At 36.7% G+C, this 26,517-nt stretch overlaps 1 protein-coding gene across 7 annotated transcripts in view; it reads right to left on the bottom strand.

The window, feature by feature from the left end:
• Positions 1-26,517, bottom strand: part of LOC122563582 (coiled-coil domain-containing protein 171-like) — a 268,787-nt gene that overhangs the window by 45,430 nt on the left and 196,840 nt on the right. For all 7 annotated transcript variants that reach the window (XM_043717497.1, XM_043717514.1, XM_043717527.1 and 4 more), the window contains 2 exons: positions 15,743-15,888; positions 13,292-13,346 (listed from right to left, as the gene is read on the bottom strand). In XM_043717497.1, coding sequence (XP_043573432.1) covers positions 13,292-13,346; positions 15,743-15,888 — 201 coding nt within the window. The remainder of the gene's footprint in view (positions 1-13,291; positions 13,347-15,742; positions 15,889-26,517) is intronic.

The following is a 26,517-nucleotide window of genomic DNA, read 5'->3' as shown; positions in this document are numbered from 1 at the left end:
GTTCCCGAGCTCCAAAGTGCTTAAGGCCTTAATTGTTGTGAGAATTGGTTTGAGAGCAGGCTCAATGTAGTGAGACTGGTGGTTTGTCAGCTCCAACGTCTGTGGACAAAAAGTTGAGGATGATGGAAGCCATGAAGAATGCAGTGTCTTTGTAGTAAAGAAGCGGATGCTGACTGGGACAAGTATTCAGTAAGATGAAGCCACTAGGTGCCTGGTCTGATTTATATATCAAACATTTGCACCATCTAGATTCTTGAGGATGCAGATGAGAACTGGAAGTGGCAAATAAATAAGACAAGTTCTCGATTTAATGAGATAAAAATGCACCGAAATAGGTCGTTGCTACTTGAGGTGATATTCTGATGTCTTCATTTAAGGCTTGTAAGAAATCAAAAAAGATTTTCTTGATGTCAAGAATCTGACTTTTAAAATTCTCTCTATGGCAAACACACAACACGTGCTTCAAGCAATGGCGATGTGCAAAAAGCGAACAGGAGCAGTCTGGGGAGTTGCCAAATTTTCCAGCAATGAGACAAAGGGAGGGGTGGAAAATTTGAATTATAGCAGGGCAATTTTGATTTTAAAAATGAAAGGGACACTCATGGAAAGAGATACCTTTTCTAAATGTATGTTAACATTCATTTTGCTTAAATAACTTGCTTGGGAGAAAGTGAGGATTGCAGATGTTGGAGATCAGAGTCGAAAAGTGTGGCACTGAAAAAGCACAGCAGGTCAGGCGGCATCCAAGGAGCAGGACAGTTGACGTTTCAGGCATTTCTGATGGAGGGCTTATGCCTGAAATGTTGACTCTCTTGCTCCTTGGGTGCTACGTGACCTGCTGTGCTTTTCCAGCACCCACACTTTGCGACTCTTTATATGCTTGCCCCACCGCAAATTAGCATGTCTGTGCTTGATTGTAATCCAAAAATAAGATATTAAAACACCTTTTTTGTACAGCTGAGAATTTAACACGACAGTTTAGTTTTAGAACTTAGAACAGTACAGCATAGAATAATACAAGCAGGGTCATAATGGAATGTCTTGTTGCATAAACTCACCATTGCTCCAGCAATGTTACATAGATCCTTTTAAATACTGTTTTTCTGCTTTATCCAATACACTCCTAGTTACAATGTGCTGAGCAGCTTAGCAATACAAGGATCATTGATAAGAAAAATGCCAGGGCAGGAGGGCAGTTAGTGAGAGTGGAGAGATAAGTATGATCTCAGCGGTGCTCATCATTACTTAAGAATTGCATTTTTAAATCCAATTTTAGAAAGTAAGTGTGTTATGTGTAGAAAAAGTAACTGCTTTCAGAGCATATTTTACAAAAGAAATCAGTTTTCCCCTTTTTTCTTAAAAAGTAATCCTTTTTATTCTGGATTTTAACTTTAGGAATTATTTTGGCTGAGTTGATACGTTCAAGATAAAAATACTGTAATGTAATTTTTATATAAATACTGGGTCTTGAGCAAACCAGTTTTCCATGCTCTGGGCTGGACACAAGTCATTTGTGGATGTAATGGAGCACATCCCTTTGGAGGTTATCAGATCTGCATACATACAAATTTTTTGCTGTAACAATTATCACAAAAATAAGTGCATTCAGCAAGGGTCTCCTCATCTTTAGCTCTGTAGTAAATGTATAATTAAATATTAAAATACTTCTGAAAAATCTTTCTTTAGCCTTTTTACAGAAATTCAGGCTGATAAAAGGAAAAACTCAAGTGAATTAAAGTGCTCAGATTTTATCAACATCAAACCGCAAGTGATTTCTTTTGCCGTCTCCATCTCACAGCTACAGTCAATAGATCTAAATATTTTACTGCACCCTGGCCAATTTATTGTTTGATGTTTAAAAACTCACCAAAAATCAAAGAAAATTCATTAAATCAGAGCCCTCCAATGACTTGCAATCATCTTTGAAAGTTGAGTTTAACTGCAATATTGATAATTCTCTTTTTTCTGTGACAACAGCCACTCGGGAAATGTTTGGTGTCAGAATACAAAAGAAGATTGCCAATAACAGCAGGGAACAATGTTCATATTACACAAAAGACCAAACAGTGTGGCATTCTACACTGTCTTTCTGTCAATAATATCTGATTCACTATTCTCTCCCTGTTTTTGCTGCCCCCCCCCCCCCACCCCACCCCACCTAAAATAGGACATTCTTTTTCTCTTTTTCTACATTAAAAAAATACATATTTGAACAAACCTTGCTTTAGAAATCATTTACTGGATAAAGTTGAGCTTTATTATGATAAACAGCTTTGGCAAAATTTAAAGACAACATTTGTGCCTCTTGAACAATGCATTTGTTTAGCATATTACTAATGACATGATGTAAAAATAACATATATAACTGAATATTCTAGTCATAAAGCCTTTTTGGTAAGATGACTAGAGAAAATGCACTATTGTCAATGTTAGTAGTGCATTGAATTTACAGCATGTACATTTTAGTGCCAGATTTTCAATTATATTTATGGATCTTTAAGTACTTTTCAATCATAAGCTAAAACGAATTCCTGAGACTGAACTATTTTTGGGCAAAATTGATCTTAATTTGCATGGCTGTATAATTTTATTGAAATTAAATCAAGCATTTCTAATGAGATGACAACTCTGACAGGAATTGAAGTCAACTTTATATCACGGGAACTATAAGAATATACTCTATGCTTATGGCATTGTGGTCAAAAACCATGATATTCTTTAAAACTGCTTCTAGAAATAGACAACACTATGTATAACTGTGGAATACTGTCCTAAGTAAGAAGAAAATCTCCATAACTCATATGCAATTTTGTCATTTCTGTGTTGCGCATTCTGCTTTGCCAGAAGGATAATATCACACATCTAACATCTAAATAATTTGATCAGTTAAACAAAAGTAACAAAATCTTTGTAACTTTTAGGATAATTTTGTTCCCCAATTATAGGGCAACTATAAAAATTTATTTGACTAATATTTCTTATTACAATTAAAGGAAGAAACATGTAGAAAATCATTGAATATTTCTTAAAGTATCTTCTGACTGCAAAAAATCTAAATACTACAATCACTTTAAGCCTTTTAAAAACTTTAAGAGCTCATATTATTTTAACTTACAAACTCAACAAGAGTGCTTTGATTCTAAAAGCAAAGAATGTTGCTGAAACATTACAGGATTAAAGCTAAACTTCTGCAAAATCTGTAATTGATAAATGATACAGGAGTTCATTTTCAATACTATGTTGTGAAACTCTAGATTATAGCCATACATTGGTGAAGGAACAACAATCTATCTCCATGCTAGAGTACTGTGTGACTTAGGAGTTGAACCTGAAGTGACCATCTTCCCAGAATGTTTGCAAAACTTACAATTCTTGGTGGCAAGGGTCATAGGACAAATAAATACTGACAATGTAAGCTTGGTACATAATAAAAATCAGACTTCAGAACATGTTCCATTTCCAAATAAAAGGCTGAGAATGAGTCCCACTTAATGAACTGATATGTTCGAAACCAGGTCTCCATGAACTAATCAGTGGTCCACAATTTAGAGTGACTACTGTAAAAGTCAGTTTTTACAAAAATATCTAGATCAGAAAAAATCTACTTTACCAGTCCACATGTTACTCATAGCTCACAATTAACCAATTAACATGTTTCAACTGTTCCTCCGTCCTGATTGCTGCTTTCTTCAATCATGATGTGGAGGTGCCGGTGTTGGACTGAGGTGGACAACGTCAAAAATCACATGACACTGGGTCATAGCCCAACAGGTTTATTTGAAACCACAAGCTTTCAGAGTCCCGCTCCTTCTCTCTCACATTGCTACTTGAGGAAGTAGTGGGGGTCCGAAAGCTTGTGATTCCAAATAAACCTGCTGGACTATAACCCATTTTCGTGTGATTTTTGACTTTCAGCAATCACACCCTCTTCTAATTATTGAAATGTAGCAGCCCACAGTTTAAGTAAAATCTAAAAGAACTGTGGATGCTGTAAGCCAGAAACAAAAACAGAACTTGCTGGAAAAGCTCAGCATAAGTGAAGAATATCAAAGTTAACGTTTCGGGTCTGGTGACCTTTCCTTGCAATTTAAGTAGGCTTTTGCAGCTTGCCCGTCAAAAGTATGAGTCATGAAATCCAATATTAGTTTAGCCCGGAGATTACCTATTCAGGTGCATCACAAATTCAAATATTACACTCAACTATTCTTAAAAACAACTAGCAGAAAGTGAGGACGGCAGATGCTGGAGATCAGAGTCGAGAGTGGGGTGCTGGAAAAGCACAGGAGGTCAGGCAGCATCCGAGGAGCAGGAGAATCGACATTTCAGGTAAGAGCCCTTCATCAGGAATGAGGCTTGTGAACCAAGAGGGTGGAGAGATAAATGAGAGGAGGGTGGGGCTGGGAAAAGGTAGCTGAGTGTGCAATAGGTAGATGGAGGTGGGGGTAATGGTGATAGGTCAGAGAAGAGGTTGGAGCGGATAGGTGGGAAGGAAGATGCACAGGTAGGACAGGTCATGAGGGCAGTGCCGAGTTGGAAGGTTGGAACTGGGATAAGGTGGGAGGAGAGGAAATGCACATTAATCTTGCAATCATTTTGATTTTTATATTACAGAGCTGTTTCTGCAATGGTCAGCTTGCTTAGCCTTGTTTTGGGTAATCAGTTTTTCCTCCATGAGCATTACTCTTAATTTTCCATCCCACAGTTCTCTGAAAATATCTCCTCCCACCAACCACCTCCTCCCTCCACATCCCCTTCAATCTGACAACAAACGATTTCTTATGGATGGTAGGATGGTAACATGACTTCAGCACCTGGAATCTCCATTGACACAGAATATCTGAAACTTCATTCTCTGCAATGGTGGCTTGAATGCAGAGATACTCAATTTTCCTTTACTTTCAAAGATCTCTTGAATCAGCCCTGGCAAAACCTACCTTCTAATGAAAGCCAGAGGGCAAAAGTTTAGTCAAACCTCGGATTTAAATTCCAGGGCTGTAGTTGCCAGCCCATGTCTCAATTAATTCTAATTTTCAGATATTAGATTACCTGACAGGCTGTTTTACAATCAATTATTATTACAAATGAATAGTGGTCCTTAAAAGGAGCTGTAATGAGATGTTCAGGTGATCAAGGTTTGAATTTACCAGTCAATATAACAGTATTTCCATTGCTAAATAGAGCAGGGATGAAGGAAAAGTAGTAAATTATTCAGCTTAGGAGTGCTGTAATCCTTATGCTCCACATGGATTTAGCCTTAAAGTCTACACTACAAATGGGAACAACTGCACATTTGCACTCTAAGAATTCACATGCAACAGCCCAAGGCCTATTTTATGATACCACATGGGACAACATCCCATTCAACATATACATGACTCAGTGCTGTACTGACTTGGTATTGCTTTATCTACTAAAGCTTTACAAAATATAAAACAATTTAATATTGGTCAAATGATAAACATGATCACAGTACTAATCCAACAAATTATTACCAGAATGACAATGACATTCCAATACTAAAAACTTAGCTTTACTTTTGAGACTGCAGCCATCATTGCTTCAAAGAAGATGGAGTGTTTGAGCAGATTAGTTAATCGTAACTAGAAATTCTATTATATTGTATTACTCACCTTTTGTACTAATATAGACTGGTATCGTTTATTTGCTGTAACTTAACACAAAACTCCTTTATCTGTTGATTGCTCAAGTTCAACCCTGATAACTGGGGCAGAACGGTGCTGAAGGATGGCATGGTAGCTCAGTGATCAGCACTGCTACCTCACAGTGCCAGGGACTGGGATTTGATTCCACCCTCCGATGACTATCTGTACGGCGTTTCAGCATTCACCTTGTGTCTGTGTGGGTTTCCTCTGGGTGCTCCATTTTCCCTCTCACAGTCCAAAGATGTGCAGATTAGGTGGATTGACCATGCCACATTGCCCATAGTGTCAAAGATGTGTAGGCTAGGTGGATTAGCCATGAGGAATGCAGGAATATGGTACTGGATGGGAAGCTCTTTGGAGGGTCAATGTGGACTCGATGAGCCAATTGGCCTGCTTTCACATTGTAGGGATTCTATGGAATTCTATGGAATAACTGATTTTCTCTCTACAATCTTTAAAGTCACATGTGTTCAGTAAAATGCCATTGTAGAGCTGGCTGAGTGAGAATCAATACTTACACTCCTTACAAATTTAAATGCAACCAATGAGTTTCTGTTCAATTCATCTCAAATGTTACAAGATGAAATAACAAGTTACATTGACTTAAGTGAGATTGAAATATGACTCACACTAAATTTCATCGTCAACAGCATAACTTAATACTGAAAAGCCATGATATGGAGATGCTCATGTTGGGCTAGGGTGGACAAAGTTAGAAGTCATGTGACACCAGGTTATAGTCCAAAGGGTTATTTTGAAATCAGAAGTGCTGCTCCAAGATCTTGTGATTTCAAATAAACCTGATGGATTATAAGCAGGTGTTGTCGGACTTCTAATATTGAAAAGCTGAAGTTTATAAAGAAGGAGATCTGGACCATACACAATATTGGAGGATGTCATAATATAAGTGATTTGAGCCACAATTTGTCAGGTGGGTGCACAACTTAGAAAGTAAAAAAAAAATGAACAGCTTTGGAGCTTAGGAGAATGAGAGATGCCCTTATTGAAACATCCAAGATCCTGAGGGGACTTAACAAGTCAGATGACGGGACAATATGTGACAGTGACAGGATTGGACAGAATTAGGATGGATTTATGAAATGGAAATCATGCTTAACGAATCTACTGAAATTTTTTAAGGATGTAATTCGTAGACTTGACAAGGGGAAGCCAATTAATGTAGTTTTACTTGGATTTTCAGAGGCTTTTGATAGGGTCCCACAAAGACATAAAATTAAAGCATATGGGATTGGGAATTGTGTACTGACATGGATAGAGAATTGTTTGGCAGACTGGTTTGAAACAAAGAGTAGAAATAAACGTATCATATTTCTGAATGCCAGCCGAGGACTAGTGGGATACCACAGGGTTTAATCCGTGGACCCAGCTATTTGCTATATATAAATATCTACACACACACACATAATATATTGTGTGTGTATATGTATATATGTGTATGCGATTTAGATGAGAAAACTATATTAAATATCTCCAACTTCGCAGACAACACAAACGTTGGGTGGAGGGTGAATTGTGAAGAGGATGCACAATGATTTGGAGAAGTTGAATGAGTGAGCAAATGCATGGCAGATGTAATAAAATGTGGATAAATATGATGTTACCCATTTGTGTAGAAAAAAACAGGTATTTGGCAGATTATGCAAATTAAGATAAATTTGGAAAAGAGATATGCAACAAGACTAGTACACAAGTCGCTAAAAATAAGCATGCAGGTGCAGCAAGCAGTGAAGGCAGCAAATAATATATTGGCCTTCATAGCAACAGAATTCAAGTACAGGAGCAACAATGTCTTGCTACAATTGTATAGGACCTTGGTGAGACCACACCAACAGTACATAAGACTTTCAGTCTCTAGGTTTTTGACAGTATCGTATGTAGTTTTGGTCTTCTTATCTGAAGGATGATGTTCTGGCTATGGAAGGAGTGCAACAGATGTTCACTAGACTGAATCCTGCGATTATACCTCTTCCAATATGAAAGCAGTCTGGATCAGTTCGGATTATATTCACTAGAGTTTAGAAAGATGAAGTTGGATCACATGGAAACCTATTAAATTGTAAATGGAGTAGAAAGGATAAATGGAGAAAGGATTTTCCAATGACTGGGTAGTCTAAAATCAAGGTCACAGTTTAAGGATACAAGGTAGTCCATTTAGACCTGAATATGAAAAAAAATTTCTTGACACAGTGCTGAACTTGTGGAATTGTCTATCATGGAAAATGGTTGTAGCCAAAATACTGTTTTTTTTTAAGAAATTGTTACTTATTGTTCTTATGCCTAAATGGATCAAAAATATTGGAGAAAGTGGAAAGCAGGGACTATTGGATGATCAGCCATGATCAAATTAATGGGGGGAGCAGGCTTAAGTGCTGAACAGCCTACAACTGCTCCTATTTTCTAGGTTTCTCTCTGTGAACATTAGAAGTAGGTGACACAATTTGAAAGAACGAGATCTCCCCCTTTTTGTCTCAGAGATAGTTAGTCTGAGGCATTATCTTACCCAGAAAGCAGCGGAGGCTGGGTCATTGAATTTTTTCAAGACTTTGAGGTCAATAGACTTTTGATAGAAAAGAAAGCCATGGTTCATTGGGTGGCAGACAAAAGGTAGAATTTAGGCTGCAGTCAGATGAATAAGAAATGATTTTACGGAATAGCAAAGTGGGGTCAAAAGGTCAAAATGGCCAATGAAAATCCTCAGGCTTCTATGCTCCCAAGCTTTCAGGTAAGTTAAAATGTTATAAAATTTCAGAATGAAGAAGTATTCCTCACTTCTATTCTGCATTAAGTAGCCTTTCTTGAACTTCAGACAGGAATATTAAAGTACAACAGGCAGAATTATTGCTGAGCATTTCTCCATGAAACTAAATAATTGCATATATAAGTACATGAAAGAATAAGCTGATTTGCAAAGTGAATATAGAGTGTGCTACTCAATGTTACCAACATTACAGCATCAAGATTTCTGGTGAGTTACAGTATGCAAAAAAGGTATAAAGGGTAGAACAACGGACCAGGCTACCTTTAACAATTTGGAGTAGAAGAACATTGTTAAATACAGTGATAGCATATCTTATAACTTTATCCCCCATTACTACACTGCGACGTGACAACAGACTCCAATAATACTGGTAATATTACTATCCTGCATATCCAATCATTCCTTAAATAGTTCAAGTAGTTTCAATTCTTTTCCTCAATGAGATGGAGGCATGTCTGAATGCTGTAAAATTGACCCAAGACATCGTGTACTACCCAGCTGTTCTGTAAAAGCACAGCTTTGATCCATCAAGGTTTTTCCAATCTCTCTGCAGTTAAAAAAAATCCCAATTTTGAGTAGGTCAGAATGACATGAAGCAAACCAACTGATGACACACTGAAGAGTACAGCTGTTTGATTATGACAGTTACTTTAAATATCTAACACCTGCATATCTTACAAATTGATTATTGGAAAAATGTTCACAATGTAATTTAGCCATATCTTCCCAGATTGTTAGCCCTGACATGATCTAGGCAAAGTCAATTTTTAGTTTGCTTTGCTTTATTTGCTGACTGTCACCAGGATTCTATTTCTCTCTGCTACACAAAATTAGCTTTCCAATTATATACAAATAAAATGATTACTGAATTAGGTTGTAGTAAATATTTGAGCTGATGGCATTCAAAACAGGCTATCACTTATTTCCAAAGGAAAACATTTTCCTGAAAATGTCAAACTAATTTGCAAATGTGTCATAGAAAAGCATGGATAAAAACCAATTACCCTTCCAGTTACAATTAGTCTTATAATGCCTTGATAAAAACTGAAATAACTGCAGATCATATACAAATCAGAAACAAAAACAGCAATTCTAGGAAATGTAAAGCAGTCTGAGGAAGGGTCACCAGACCCAAAACGTTAACTCTGATTTCTCTTCTCAGATACAGTTATAGAGTCATAAAGATGTATAGCACGGAAACAGATTGTTTGGTCCAACTAGTCCATGCCGACCAGTTATCCCAACCTAATCTAGTGCCATTTGCCAGCACTTGGCCCATATCCCTCTAAACCCTTCCTATTCATATACCCACCCAGATGCCTTTTAAAATGTTGCAATTGTACGAGCTTCCACCACTTCCTCTGGCATCTCATTCCATACACACACCATCCTCTGCGTGAAAAAGTTGCCCCTTAGGTCCCTTTTATATCTTTCCCCTCTCACCCTAAACCGATGCCCTCTAATTTTGGAATCCCCCCACTCCAGGGAAAAAACGTTGTCTACCTGTCCTATCCATGCCCCTCATGATTTTATAAGTCTCCATAAGGTCACCCTCAACCTTCGACACTCCAGGGAAAACAACCCCAGCCTATTCCAGCCTCTCCCAATAGCTCAAATCCTCCAACCCTGGCAACATCCTTGTAAGTCTTTTCTGAACCCTTTCCAGTTTCACAACATCCTTCCAATAGAAAGGAGACCAGAAATGCACGCAGCATTCCAAAGTTGCCTAATCAATGTCCTGTACAGCCGCAACGTGACCTCCCAACTCTTATACTCGATGCTCTGACCTATAAAGGATGCCGCCAAACCTGCTGAATTTTTCCAGCAATTTCTGTTTTTGGTTCTTATAATGCCTGGAATTGTTTGGTATTTCACAAGCTGTCAGGTTATTTTATTTTGATCTGCTTCAATTATACAATCTGACTAACTTTTTTTTGAATGATTTAATTAATTTTAGTTAGAAAACATATATTGTACACTTTTTTAACAGAGCTAGGCAGGTCCCTTTACTACAATAAGTCAATTCATGTGGACCAGTATGCTACAAGACACACATAAATTGTTAAGAAAAGTTATAGTTTTATCTGTTCACTTTTCTTTCATTTTACAATTTTAAAAAATCCCAGTTACACCTTATGCTGTGTTTGAAATATTCAGATCTTGGTTTGATCTGCTACTCTATTCAGTTTTGGGGCTGGGTAGTCAAGGCTATAGCACAGTTTCCAGATAAGAACAATAACAAAAAGTTAGACCCTTTGATTTATCCAACCTGCTCCATATCACTGTTTTACCTTGTGTATCACAATACATGCATTCCCAACCTTCTCAAAAACCTGTGATCTGCTGGCAGAGGCAAAACAAAAACACTATTAAGAACTCAAGTTTAATGAGGTCATGGCTGATCTGTAGCCTTACTCCATATACCTGACTTTTTTTAAAAAAATAGAACCTCTACAGTGAGAAAGAGGCCATTTAGCACATTAAGTCTACACCGACCCTCCGAATAGCATCCCATTCTGACCTAGCCCCTACTCTACCCTATTTTCACATTTACTATGGTTATCCCTCCTAGCCTGCACATCTCTGGACACCAAGTACAATTTAGCATGGCCAGTCCACCTAACCTGCACATCTTTGGACTGTGGGAGGAAACTGGAGCACCCAGCAGAAACCCACACAGTCACAGGGAGAACATGCAAACTCCACACAGTCACCCAAGGCTGGAATTGAACCTAGGTCCCTAGTGCTGGCGCAACAGTACTAACCACGGAGCCACTGCACCACCTATATCTTTGGCCCGTATCCCTTAATACCTTCGTTAAACAAAATTTATCTATCTCAGATTTAAAATTAACTGATCTAGCATCGACTGCCATTTGTGGAATAGAGTTCCAAACCTCTACAACCCTTTGTGTGTAAGACTGCATCCTAAAATCGCTCCTCAAAAGACTGATGCTAATTTTTATATTATATCCCCCGGTTCTAGAATCCACAACTGATGGACATAGTTTATCTTTATCTACCTTATCTTTTCTTGTAAGCATCTTTAAGATATACATAATAGAGATTGTAAATGAGAGTGCCTTCGGAAAAACCATTTTAAACTAGCTTTCTAAACACAGAACATTGACAGCAACATCATTCTATATGCAGAGAAAATGAAACTTGTGACTCAATAAATATGTTTTACTAAAATATCACTTTGGTTTTCGGAACCAAATCTGCAGGCATTAACCACAGTTAACATGAACACCACTGTTACTTGGAGTCAAGTCCCAATGTCATTCATGACTAAGTAAACCATATTCACTACTGTTTATAAACACAGTGTTACAACCACAGAACCACTGGAATTAAAGAATGCATCCCATTCTTTAATATAACCTCCAATTTTATTGATGTAATTTAATAATCTCAGATATATATTCATGAAATCTTAAGTAACATCATGCCGTGAATGATGTAATTGAACTTTACTATTATCCATTGATGTGATTGTTGACAGATTTGGTGCTTGTTTATTCATTTATAGGATGTGGGTGCTGTTGGCTAGGCCGGCATTTATTGCTCATCCCTGGATGCTAATTCAAGGGAAGGGGAGAGAGAGAAGACTTTTAAAAACAGTGATTTCACTGACAGGAGTGATTTTAAAGCATGATGTTGATTAGATTTTCCCTGGAGAGTAATCATGGATTAATGATTGCCAAATTTGAAATTTTGTTGTTCATTCCTTTTCTTTTTATCATGTGGGAGATCAAATGAGATAGAAAATTGACTGACATCATGAAATGTGCTTTTTATGTCCAGATTGTTCTTCAAAACAACATTCAGAAGGCAGGCTTCATTTTTGGAATTTATACAAATCACATTAAAGAAGATTAGTGGCTTATAATACTTTTGAAATCTAATCATGGTTTCCTAAATAATGGCCCTGGGCTTCCTCTGTTTTTTGCTGGTGTCATCGAGACTTCAAGTTGTGATGGAAATTCTGTCTGCACAGATACAATGTTCTCGATTGCTTGATACCTGTACGATATTTGATCAGTTCAATACTCATTCTATTTGACAAAATATGTAATCTGTGTTACAGTTGTTATAGTCACGGAACATTGTGATAAGCCTGAAGTTAAATTTAAATAAACTCATTGAAGTCTTCGATTGTTTGACTCTTTGCCTTCCTTTATGAACTTTCTAGCTTCAAGACATATGTTATTGTTTGCTGTACTGTTAAAAAATAAAACATGTTTCTGCAATGCAGCTATCAGGAATATCAAGATTTCCTAATTTGGGTTTTTACACAGACAGATGCTGTTCCAATAATGGACTTAACCCAAACTCAGAAAAGCACACCTTACTTCACTACTATGACATTTTACTTCCTACACCGTTTACTCTCATGCCTGTTCTGATACTAATTAATTCCAACTTACGGGAAATTTCTTCTGATGGATTCGCATCCATAAATGACTGAACACAAGCTGCCCAAAATCATGTCCCTTAGGGTGCTTTATGGACAAGAGAAGAGATACTTAATTTGCTGCTAATTGGCTTCAAAACAGCCAGAAGTATGTGTGGCGTGGGAAAGAAAGGTGCACTAGTGAAGCATGAGCGTTTTTGGGTAAAGTCTATTCTGGAAGCTGCTTAAGTGGACCATGCTGAATTGAAACCTAGGTCCTAGGTATAAAGTAAATCTCAAAAATTATCTCATGAAACTGTTCTGTGAAATGCACAGTCTACAATGTTTCTTTTTTTATATATAAGAACAAAGTATCATCTTCCTGATATGTATATGTTTGCTTTGTAAACTGTATCATCAGTAAGCAATAAATTCAAAATAAATTTACACTACCTGCTTCAAGGCATCATCCACACCTTTCATGTATCTGACCAAGTTTTCTCTGTCTCTGTGTGAGAAAAATACAGATTTTATCTAAATATGAATGGAAGGAAAAATTGTAATTTGATGTTCTTCATTCAGAGTAATAAATAGCTTATAACAAAAACATCTTAATTCTAGAAAAAATGTTATTCTATTAAATTTAGAGAAAAATAGCAGAATTTTGTGCATTAAATATATAAATGATTAATTGCAATAGCACATGATTGTAGGCCATCTTAAACTTCTACTTTGTGCAATAGGATTTCAGTGCATTGAAAAACCAATATTTGTGCAATTAAGTTATGTCATGAATAATGTACACTTAAGAAGTATCTATTTAGTAAAATGCCTGAAATTCCAAAGCAAGATAGACTTGAATATACATATGCCTCATATAAAACTATAATATAATTTTGCAAACAATTAATTACGTGTGGCAACTTGTTAAATAAACAAATGTGACAAAATATCCTAGCAATAAGAAGAATGATTATTTATAATAGCTAAAGTACCAGTTCTCATCAAATAGTTTCCAGTAAGACTTTATGACTCACAAAAACTATAATTAAAAAAACACAAGTTGGCCTTAGTTTAAAAGGACAGACTTTCCTTTCTAATTGCCTTGTCATGCATTTAAAAAATTGTGTATAATACCTGAAAATTCAAAGAAGCCAAGTCGTGCAAAAATACTGAACAATTATCTATATAGTAATGAGACAATCACATTCATCATCTGCATCCTTATATATCTTGTCCACATATCTTTTGAAATAACCCTAGCCTCTTTCAAATGTTTACATCCATTTGACAGGAGGCTTAATTATTTGAATTTCTGAAAGACTGCTTTTACCTTGTTCTGAGTCAAAGCACTGTTGACACAACAGAAAGTGTGTTTACATTAACTGATATTTGTTCTGTTAATTGAGTTATTTTATCTCTTCAAACCTTTAGGAATGTATTTTAATTAAAGTGGTTGGATTACTACATTAATTGACAAAGTATAATTCATAATTATACAAACCTATAACTAAAGCTACAAATGCACAATTACATTACAATAATTTGTTCTTATTTACTTTTTGTTAGGAATAAAAATGTAAATGAATATTAAGAGCTCCTTCAAATACAGATACAACATCCAAAGTTCAATGTGCAGCAATACCGTGAAAGAGCCACCCCAATTTAATAGTCACTGGCTAGTTAAGCAAATAGAATTAGGAGGCTGCAATTGTGGTGGGTAGAACAGTGGTTGGCATTATAGCTGTGGGGACTGGGAATGCAAACTTATTCCTTAGTGGCCCACAAAAATTCAACATGTACTTTTGAAGCTTCTTCAATTCTAAGAAACTTATTGGAGAAACGCAGTCGACCACATCCAACCTAAACTGCCAACCCAGAGTTCTATTTGTACCACTGGAGTTCTGATTTCCAAATGTGAAAAAGGGATCTGTAACCAGAAACAAAACAGGGCTTCCGGACACCACACAGTTGGGCTGTTCAAATGGCCACCATTTTGGTGTTAACAATGAGGGCAATGCAATTGACACCATTCGAAGGCTGGTACCAGCCACCTTGATGGCAGGTGAAAGGTGCAAAAATCAACTACCTTGCATTTTAGCAAATTAAAGAACACTTGGGCGGCACGGTGGCACAGTGGTTAGCACTGCTGCCTCACAGCGCCAGAGACCCGGGTTCAAATCCCGACTCAGGCGACTGACTGTGTGGAGTTTGCACATTCTCCCCGTGTCTGCGTGGGTTTCCTCCGGGTGCTCCGGTTTCCTCCCACAGTCACAAAGATGTGCGGGTCAGGTGAATTGGCCATGCTAAATTACCCGTAGTGTTAGGTTAAAGGGGTAAATGTAGGGGTATGGGTGGGTTGTGCTTCGGCGGGTCGGTGTGGACTTGTTGGGCCGAAGGGCCTGTTTCCACACTGTAAGTAATCTAATCTAATCTAATCTAATCTAATCTAATCTAATCTAATCTAACTAATTGCTGATGGTATATGCAATAAAGCACATTGCATCACCAATGGATCACCATTTGATTCAATTAATAAGATTACCTTTAAAGTTTATACTTCTGCAAGGTTGCAGTTTCAGAAATCCTTTCAGAGGAGAGGATCACTGGATTTGTAATTCTGAAGGGGGATTCCATGATTTGTTTTAACCTTTACCCTCATTATTTGACTAAAACTTTGAGTACCTGAATTGATCCTGACTATCACCTGATGAAGGAGCGTCGCTCCGAAAGCTAGTGTGCTTCCAATTAAACCTGTTGGACTATAACCTGGTGTTGTGTGATTTTTAACTTTGTACACCCCAGTCCAACACCGGCATCTCCAAATCATGAATTGATCCTAGCTTGCTTAGGTTTTGCCACCACCAACGTCCCCCCCAACCCCCACCAAAGCTCCATACTCACTTTGCTGCCTTGCAGAGGGCATTTTCTGCATCATGGATGCTCTCCTCAAGTTGATACTTGTCCTGTTCCAGCTGGGCTAGATTTTTGTTCAACTGACGTAGAAATTGATCTTTTCTTCTTAGCTCCATGTTTGCTTCTGAGAGACTCTGAAACAGACAGAACAAGCCATCAGATCATTTTAATTTCTCACATAGAAGAATATTTTCAGTTAAAGTCTAGGTTTCTTAAAGTGACAAAACCATATCCTCACTATATTAGGCAGCTTAAATTTGTTTAACATACATGTGTCCCTGGATTAGTACATAAAGCAATTTTAAAGAAATATATGTATTGTCACATTGAACCAAAATATGGTAAGGAATAAATACTGTATTCATGTTTTCCTGAACAAGACGTTATTAACAGAGTTCATTATTATTCACAGGTAACAAGGAATTTAACAATGTAAAGCATCACAATTTTCCATATTGAACTCTTCAGCGTTACCTCAAGAAAATTAACACAAATTCCCCGTTCTTCAATTCAAGAGTTCAGAATTAGACCACTGAAGTCAGAATCATTTAAACATGGTTTGTCCAGTTACTAAAATGCAATAAATGCTAATACACAAGTTAATGTCTCCTCAGGTCACCAAGTACTTGAATTGGTGTATAATTGTGAAAAGTGTTATAAAATGAAAGAGACTAGGCTGAAGCAACAGAAAGAATTCAATACACAAAACCTGACCTCAACTTTAATTGGAAGAGTGCAAAAAGAGGAGAAATATTATTCTATGGAGATGGCCTCTGTGTAGGAGGGATGTAGGAACAAAAATCAAACACTTTCTATCTGTACACCTAGTTAAAGAATCAAATCTGAAAAATAGTTTTCAAAAACTATAACAAAGTGAATAATGCTGGTAATGCAGAGAAAGTAGAGAGTTTTGATGCATGCATTTTGAAATTATTTCAAAAGACAGTTACTTTAAGACAAACCTGTGAATTCAGTAAAATATGTTCTAAAATATCACCATCTAATTCTTTGACTCTTCTGGGAGCCTGATTTCTTTCATTGCCAGAGTGGGAAACATCATGTGGAGAATACTGCTGAAATTAGTCTGCTAATCATAAACATTCTTAGGTATCATAGAAAGGCTACAGCACAGAAGGGGGCCACTTAGCTTATTGAGCACAAGTCTGGTCTCTGCAAAAGAAGTTCAGTACTAATTCTCCCCAGCCCTTTTCCCTATAATTTTACATTTTAAAAAAATCTTCTGTTTATACAATTCTCTTTCGAAAGCCATGACTGAATTTGTTTCCATCATCCATCATGCTGTACATTCCATATCCTAACCACACAGTGCCTAATAAGAATATTTCCTCATGTCATCTTGTAGTTCTTCAGCCAGTCACCTTAATGTTGATCTTTAGATACCATTCCTTCCATATATTATGATTTTAATCAAGCAAATTTTATGCTTATTGCAAACAATTCTACACTGATGCCAGAATAATGATTATAACATACATCAGCTTTCTTCCACCCTCATATTTCAATTACTGCAGCCAAATATAGAAAGAGGAACTTCCAGGAGTGCACTGCCATTCCTGAATCAGTCAAATTATTTTGAAGTCAAAACATGCATTTTCTTGTTTCTAAATAACTCATAAGAATGAGAAACATCATTTAAGTGCTTGAGGAAATTACAACAACATTAAAACTATTAAATCCTACCATACCTGGTTGATCTAATTATCCTTAACACCCTACCAATAGATTTCCCTTTGTGTTGCTTAGGTGAATTAACTAGCACACAGCTCCAAATAAAATCTCCATTAACTAAGAAACCAAAATAACATTACTAAAATTGCCTCAAATCAGAAAAACATACAAAACCAATGTCTTTATTTTTCTGAAACTCTCAGATTTCATGATTTTATTTTGTCTCACTTGTCAGTGACCTCTGGGGAACTGCAAACCAAAAAAGCAAACTAACAAATAACCCCCAAGAAAAAACCACCAAAAATGTTTCTTTTTTTTTGCAACTTGTACTTTAATATAAATCAGAATTAACATAAATATACATGAAATGACAGGTGAATGAACCTTCAAATAAGAAGGATAAATTTCACTTTAAAACAGTTGATACATGAAAAATTTATGTCTTAATGGACAAGCATCCACATCACTTCCCACATAAACATGTCACTATGTTCCTGCAGATTTCCACAATATGCTGTTCTTTATTCAGATCAGACAGATCAGGGGTTCAACTGGCAAAATCTTCACCTTTGAAGTTCACAGATATGATTATCATCAACAAAATATACTTTTATGAATTCTCTCTCCCTTGGGACATGAACGACCTCACGGTTCCTTTTCAACCAAACAAATAATAACAGATCAGTTCATTACTTGTTCACTTCTGGAGAAACACAGCTCTATAGCATCTTTAAGCTATTCACCATCTTTCTAAGTTTTAAACCTTTTCGGCTAGCTTACACAGGAGCTCTAAGGGCTTCTACCTCTTTCTGTCAAACAAAAAATCTAATCTTTACAAATGATTTGTGCTTGATTACATGATAATTCTTGTATTCCATTTCTGTTTTGCTCTGCTATCTGTGTGTCTTTCTTAGGTGCACTGATCACCTTCACCCCCCAACTTTCCTGCTTTATCAACCACACACTCACTTTCTTAAATTTCTTAATTATATTTATTGCTATCAGGTAAAGTCAAAAAGTCACATGAACCAGTTATTTATTATTACGAAAATAATAACTGATTGATTTACAATTAAAGCAAACTCTTAACAATACTTTCCAAACTTTTTTAAGAATAATTACAGATTTAATAGACATTGTTTAAAAATTACAAATTTCCATAACTGCTTCTGGGGTAAAGGTTGGTACAGCCATCAAACCAGTATAAAAACAGGTGTTGGAATAGCTATGATGAATAAATCTATTAATACTATATTAATTAAATTTATGGTTGCAATTCTTCAATGAAAGGGAAGATGGCCCATTAAAAGCGGAGTGAATGACATCCATTTTAAAGTGATAAATTACTTGCAAAACCAAAACCTGTAGTTGCTTAAATCCAGCTTCACATCTGCTTACTTGTTACATGCATGAGTTTAAAATGGGAAAGCTGTACTTGCTACAATTTTCCTCCAAAAGGTAGTTGTACATATAATGCAACAAACCGTTCTAAAGCAAACAATTGTTGATGACTTGATTCAAATTACTCTGTATGTGAGGGTAGGGAGCGGAGTGAAAGTGACCATGTCTCAGAATTGTTTGAAATCTCATTTCGGTAATATGTCTTTTAAAAAAAAAAATTCTGCCAAAATAATCAATTTCACACTTTCCCACATTGTAGTCCATTTGCCAGATCTTTACCCACTCACTTATCTTATCCATATCACTTCATAGGGCCCATATGTCCTTTTCATAACTCATTTTCTCACCTATCTTTGTGCCATCAGCAAATTTAGCTACAATATCTTCAGTTCCTTCATCCAAACCATTTATATAAATTGTAAGAGTTGCGGTCCAGCACCTACCCCTGTGGTAAACCACTCATGACACCCAGCCAGTCTAAAAAAGACCCATTCGGTCCTCCTGTTCTAGCCAATCTTCTAAACATGCCAATGCGTTATCTACTACAACCTGAGCTCTTATTTTCCACAATAACCTTTAATGTGGCACTTCATCAAATGCAAAAAAACTTTGAATTTAATTCTTAGCACTTTCAAAGTTTGCCAAAGTGAATATGACTGTCAATACCTCTTATAAACCAGAAATCAGCTTAACCAGTTTTAAAAACATTATTTATTCAAAATGTTAGTCTCAGGAAATGCAGATATAGGAATACTGGACCAATAAACCAATCCACAAAAATACAAATTTATTTTAAAATAAGTTTTGAATAATTTATCTGTCTGGCTAAATCCCACAGTGACTCATTGTCTAATCACTAAAATAAAACAAAAGGTCTTTGATATGATCTTCCAAGTTCTCAGAGTACAATTTAATCTCCTCATTTCCCCTCATTCATTTGGGAACTTGTCAAAACAGACTCCAATTAAGAGTTAAAAACAGTTAAGAGAATAGTGCTGCATAACACAGAAGATAAACTACATTAAAATAAAATAAGACTGTTGGAGGTTGGAAATTTTACTTTTCCTCTCACCTCCCACCTTTTTTGGATGGTGCTACATTAATACATAAAAATTAGCAGGTCTAATGTATAGTAAAGGCACAAGACTCTTGCATGCAACTTCCTTGAAAATTAAATTTAACACAAATTTACTGATGCAATACATGTCCATTGCTTTCATGTAATGAGGAATAACTAATCTGATGACTATCAATCTATCACTTCATAAAGATGTATTTTTTCCAGGGTGTATTTGGAAAATGGCTATTTCCCTCAATCTATCAGTAATTTCCGGCAGTTCTACAATTCTGAGACTACAATTATGTTCCTTTAATTCATGTCTCTTTTGCATCCACAATTTTATTTGCTCTACTCCTCTTTCAAGGGGAAGCAATAGCCACCAGACTTTTAACTCAGAAACTCAACGAATGTTTTGAGGACCCAGGTTCAAATTCCACCATAGCAGATGGTTGGATTTGAATTCAATAAAAAGAATCTGGAATTAAGAGTGTAATGATGATCATGAAACCATCGTCGATGGTTGAAAGTGCCCACCTGGTTAACTAATGCCATTTAGGGATGGCAATCTGTCAGTCTTACCTGGTCTGGCCTACATGTGATTGCAGACATGTGGTTGAGTCTTAACTGCCCTCTAAGCATTTAAAGAAGGGGAATAAATGCTGGCCTAGCCAGAGATGCCCTCATCCCTTGAGTGAAAAAAAGCCATTGGCAGTCATGTTTTAAGTTTTCACAGCATGAAGCTCTAGAATGTCCTCTCTCAATCTCTTTGCTTCACTCCCTCCTCCTTTAAGATGTTGCTCAAAGCCTACCTCTTTGGCTAAATTTTCTTTGTCACTGCAATATTCCTTCATACAAACTAATGTCAAATTTTGTTTGATAGCTTTCCCAAGAAATGCCTTGTGCATTAAACATATGCATTCGTCTATGCAGATCTTTGGAAGCATCCGGTGATTGTTACATACACTCTGCAACTTAACCAGAGTAATTACACTTAGACCAGAAAGAAAAATTGGACAACTATATTCCACCATTTAAAAAGCCAATGAGGTATAATGAAATGTATTTTCAAGACTCAGCTAAATAGAATTTTGATCTATACAGCAGCTAATGGTTACAGGGGACAGGCAGTAAAATGGAGTTATGGTCAAAATCAGATGGGCCATGGCGGTATTGAATAGCAGAATGAGTCTAAATGCACCAATACACTTGTCCTATTTATCATGATTAAAAAATGGTCAGAACAGTCCTTTGACATCTTTCCTCTAAGAATTTGAAGATGTTGTATTCTAATATCTGCTTTTACATGTTAAATATTTTGGTTTGATAGCTTGTAGTGTATTTCCAGATTGCTGTTCAAAAATGTTGATGAATAGTCAACTATACGTCTACCAGAGGGCAGTGCTTACAAGAAGCACAAAATCAGGAAAACCATACACCTAACCAGCTGTCAATAACTGACCATCACACACAACAGACTAAAGTTTCTGTTTTTAAGTCTGTATTGCAACTTTTTACAGATACATTTTTGTTAATTCTTCAAGTTTCTGCACTGCAACACCTTTTGGTGAATAAATCATTTAATTTTACATTTTCTGACATTTTTATACTTGTTAAAGTAAGATTTATCAAGGCAAAGCAATAATTTTGAAAATCATGATGAAATTGCAGTAAAATGTGAGAATAGCTCCTTTTATTTTAATTTAGCAGAAATTCTGCATCTCAGAAATCCTCACTTGTCAAAAAGTATTTTCTAGTATATTAGAGTTGCAATAGTCCTTCGTCAGAAATTCTTGTGGCTTGTCCAAGTCACAGTAATTCAGTTTCAATCTATAGGCTGGGAAATCAGTTTCTTAGTTCTGACTAGATTAGATTCCTTACAGAGGAGAAGCAGGCTCTTCAGCCCAACAAATCCACACCAACTCTCCAAGTAACCCACCCATTTCTCTACATTTACCCCTGATTATTGCACCTAACCCGATGGGCAATTCATCTAACCTGCACATCTTTGGACTGTGGGAGGAAACCGGAGCACCCAGAGAAAACCCACGCAGACAAAGGGAGAATGTGCAAACTCCACATAGTCACCCAAGGCAGGAATCAAACTGGGTTCCCAGTGTTGTGAGGCAGCAGTGCAAACCATTAAGCCACCATGCCACCCCACGTAAAGTTCTGTAAAGTTTCTCTTAATATTTGAACCAAGGAGGATCTGGATAAGAGAGCATTCTGATTTTGCTGAAGAATATAGTTGCAGATTATTTGTAAAACAGGATTTCCTGGCTAGCAGGTTGCTCACAAATTCCAAAAATGTCATCAATGAACTCCAAAAGCAGATGTGCAGACTCTGCAAGCATAGAGGCAATAATAGGAAGATTAAAATTGTGTCACTTCTTTTGAAAACTTTTAGCTATGCACTTGACAAATTGTGACTTATATTACTTCAGTATAGTGCAGATACAGGCTAATGTCCCTCAGGACAGCTATCCTGAATTCCTGCCAAAGGCTCTTTCGTTACATAGAAAACATATACAAATTTGTCTCTGTAAAGATTGCTCACTCATTTATGTTATCTGAACATCAGAAATGACATTTGTATCAATATAACTGACTTTGCTGTCAACAACATCATGCCAGGAGAAAGGTACTTTATAGAGTCACGTGTCTAGAAGCAATTAAACAATGAAAAAAATCTCCAAGTCAGATTTTCCAAGTAACACTCTCTCTTCTGTGGAATGAACACATATTTATATGCAGTATTAAAAACAAAATGATTACGTTATTAGAATTAAGCATTAAACTCTTCAAAATCCACAAAAAGTGGATAAGACATTCTTGAACTCGTTCATATGCCAGATCGCCATCATTTACATAACATGCTCATTAATCATATACAGTTTCTTCCCCTTGACTGTTATTATTGTGCACTAAAACTTTTCATAGTGACTGATAATATGCCTGTGCAAAACTGACAGCAACATTTAAAGACTTCCTCTACTCACTAAGCCACATCATATGCTTTACACTGGCCTAATTAAACCCCTTGACAAACTTAAAGATTCTGAAATTTTTAACCTTGTAACTGAAAGTTGTTGCCTAGCTTCATGTAATACAAAAATAATGGGAGGTCATTGGATACCCACTAATTTCTAACAAGCGTGAGTTCATGGTCCTTCTCGAGTATGTGATGGCTTGATATCCAGCAAGCAGTGCAGGAGAGAATAGGATAAATCAAGTTTAATAACTCGGCTCCTAATTGTTCCCCCAATGCTCAACTCTAATTACTCAGAGAACTCTCTCGACTGTCACCTGATATTAAGTTGTTGGAAGCTGAGCGTGGAACAGTGAGATAATCAATAAACATTTAGTGGGCAAAAGGATGAAGATCCTGCTTTACAGTGGGAACTTGCAGCACCCAAAGCCCTTCTGCTCATGATAAAGCCTATGGGATAACCAGACTGATTGCAAAGCAATAATCCAAAGCACTGTTTTAAGGTTCTGAGACCTTCAGGCAATTGTAAACTAGAAAGGAAAAGGTGAAAACGGTCATCCTAATTACAGCCCACTTTCATACATTTCACACATTAGCAAAGACAGGCCAATTAGGTGGAGAAAAAGATAAGGGAAGTTTTATTTGTATACTAATTAAACCCTGATGAAATTAAACTAAAAATGTACTGCCTGGTAATTGTGTGTCTGAGATGGGTCAATATAGTACTGCACTGCATACTGTATTGGAATACCACAGCTTAACAAAAGGCAATACAATCACTGTACCAAGAACCATAAAAAATTCTAAACTGATCACGTAAATTTAGTGTCACATTTTTTGCCTTATTTGGGGTATTATAACCACAGCAGACAAAGCTGTCCATCAGAACAGGCCCAATTATGTGGAGAAAAAGATTAGAACATTATTTGTGTATGTAATCCCATGTAACATTCACTTTTCAAAATTGAGTTTCAACTGTGAAAAATATGGTCCTCTGAACAGTGATATGCAAAACATGCCTTCCATGCAAAGTCAGGTTAATTAGGTTTCTGTGAATTTATCAAAATGCAAATAGCTAAGTCTAAACAGGTGGCTTATCTATTTCAAATCATGCTAAACATTTGTGAGTACAGGTTTGTATTGCTTTGAACCATTTTCCAAATTGACACGAGTAGCCCTAAGGCATATCACAGATTCTAACTTCCTACCTGTAGGTCTTGATTACACAGAACTATAATGTTGGAGTGGAGTGATAAGAGTTACAATTTTAATGAAGAAATATGTTGCTTTCAACACAAAGTCTAATCTAGAAAACTGGATAGTGTGGAGGTTTCGTACATGTTCTTTAACATCTGGGACTTCAGTTCGAATCCAGTTCACATAGGTAAAACAAAGTCTGCTCCAGAACTCCAACTTAAGAGTTTTGAGCAGTCTCAACCAAGTTTTTGAAGTGAGCCAAAAACACAAGAAGAGTGCAAAAATTAGCATTCCAACCCTTGCTGCTTACATAATGCATTTCATTGTTGATGATTAGATTCCTTCCAGTATGGAAACAGGCCATCTGGCCCAACAAGTGCACACCGACGCTCCGAAGCGTAACCCACTCAGACCCATTTCCCTATGACTAATGCACCTAACACTTTGGGCAATTTAGGATAGATTCCCTACAGCGTGGAAACAGGCCATTCAGCCCAAATAGTCCACAGCGACCCTCCGAAGCGTAACCTACACAGACCCATTCCCCCTGACTAATGCACCTAATTCTATGGGCAATTTAGCATGACTAATTCACCTAACCTGCACATTTTGGACTGTGGGAAGAAACCGGAGCACCCAGAGGGAACCCATGCAGACTTGGGGAGAAAATGCAAACTCCACACAGTTGCCCGAGGCTGGAATCAAACCTGAGTCGCTTGCGCTGTGAGACAGCAGTGCTAACCACTGAGCCACTGTGCCGTTCTCTTCTGAGCATCAGCAAGATATCAAAAGAACTTCGCAACATCAGTGATGCTGTAAAATTAATTAATACAAAGTTCCAGGAAACGCGTATGGTGTAAACCTGCTGGCTCCAAAATTTTAATGACTTAAAATAGCCAAAAATTAGCAGGCTATTGAAATAATTCTGGGTGAGTTTTATAAACTTGTAAATAACTGCATCAATAATTGTTATAAAAGCAGAGTAGAATTATAGAGAAAACTTTACTGGGAGTCCTTTCTAGGTCGTGCTATTCATGCAAAATGGGCAAAATCAACATAAAAACAAAAAAGAAAGAATTTTAAAGTGCAAATTACCTCAAATGCAAATTGAGGCTCCACAATCTTTTGCCCTAGTTTAAAATTTGTGCGGAAGACAGCCCTGCCCACAAAGCTGGCCCTGCCCCCAGGTGAATTAATCACCATGGCAAGTTTCCATTAATTATGCCCATTTGCAGGCTAACAAAGAGGCTCTTAAAATCAAGCATTTATTTTCTTTAGGCATAAAGGCATCTTTTAATTGCATTTAAATAGTAAATATTTAATATACTAATTAACTGATAGATATAAACTAACAAAATTGCCAAATGACTACATTTAAAAAAGCTAAAGTTACTTTGCTATTTCAAATCAGGTTATTCACAGGTGATGCGGTTAACACTCCAATTAAAATCCTCAGTTTTGGCGATAATCCATTTTTAAGCTGCATTAATAAAAGAAAGGCATCGGGCTATCACAACTGCAAATAAGCTTGGAGCAGAAACTTGTGCAAAACATACAAATTGAGGAACAAGTGCATTTGAGAACAAATTCCTAATTACACCCAAAGTAGAAGCCCTACCCATCAAGTGTAAAATGGCCTTTTATCCATTTCCTCAGGATTTCTACTGAAATTTTGCTAAATGTACAAGAGGTCAGAAAACATTGTAAAAATTCTGTCTTCAGACAGTTTGAACACCAACTTGTTCTGAACTGCAAGATTTCAAAATGGGAAATGATTTAAACAAGTACATGTCCTTTCAAGATACAACTGCCATTTTATTCTGGATTGCCATTCAGGATTATAGCAAATCTAGCAAATTAAATTAAAATATAATAATTCTGTACCACCACATGCATTTCAGAACACTGAAATCATTGTCAATGCAAACTCTCCAGTTTAACTACTACAGTTCTTTAGGCTTATATACATTTACTTTATAGCAATTAAAGTGGCGGACAAAGTCTTTGAACGCACATCTCAGCATTATCAGCTAAGAGCAATGAATGATACACCACTGAATCAAACAGACAAGAAACATTGTGCTAAGTTAATCAATATTAGGCAGCAGTAGTTGGCCACCACAGCTGGTCTTCATGTCCCAGGGTAGAGAAGGAAATCAGAAGGATTTCTTTTGTTCACTATCCAGCACTTCCACCTGGAAAATGCAAGTTTGTAGCTTTCAATTGAGGACAAACACGGACTTACCTGTATCACCAGCTGCTGAATGGTCAGCAGATAATGACTGTCTGAGTGCAGATATTAAGCACAGACATGTGAATAAAGCTATGGAAGGATGCCAGCACCACAGATCTTTGCAAATTGAGTGTCGGCATCTTCAGGAGTTAAGTAGCAGGATGGGAGTGAATTGTGTGGGGGGTGGGGTCAGATTT

This window comes from Chiloscyllium plagiosum, chromosome 2, assembly GCF_004010195.1.
Source record: "Chiloscyllium plagiosum isolate BGI_BamShark_2017 chromosome 2, ASM401019v2, whole genome shotgun sequence".
Lineage (NCBI taxonomy): Eukaryota > Metazoa > Chordata > Chondrichthyes > Orectolobiformes > Hemiscylliidae > Chiloscyllium > Chiloscyllium plagiosum.
The sequence above is the reverse complement of the archived record's forward strand: the minus strand, read 5'-3'. Positions and strand labels throughout refer to the sequence as shown.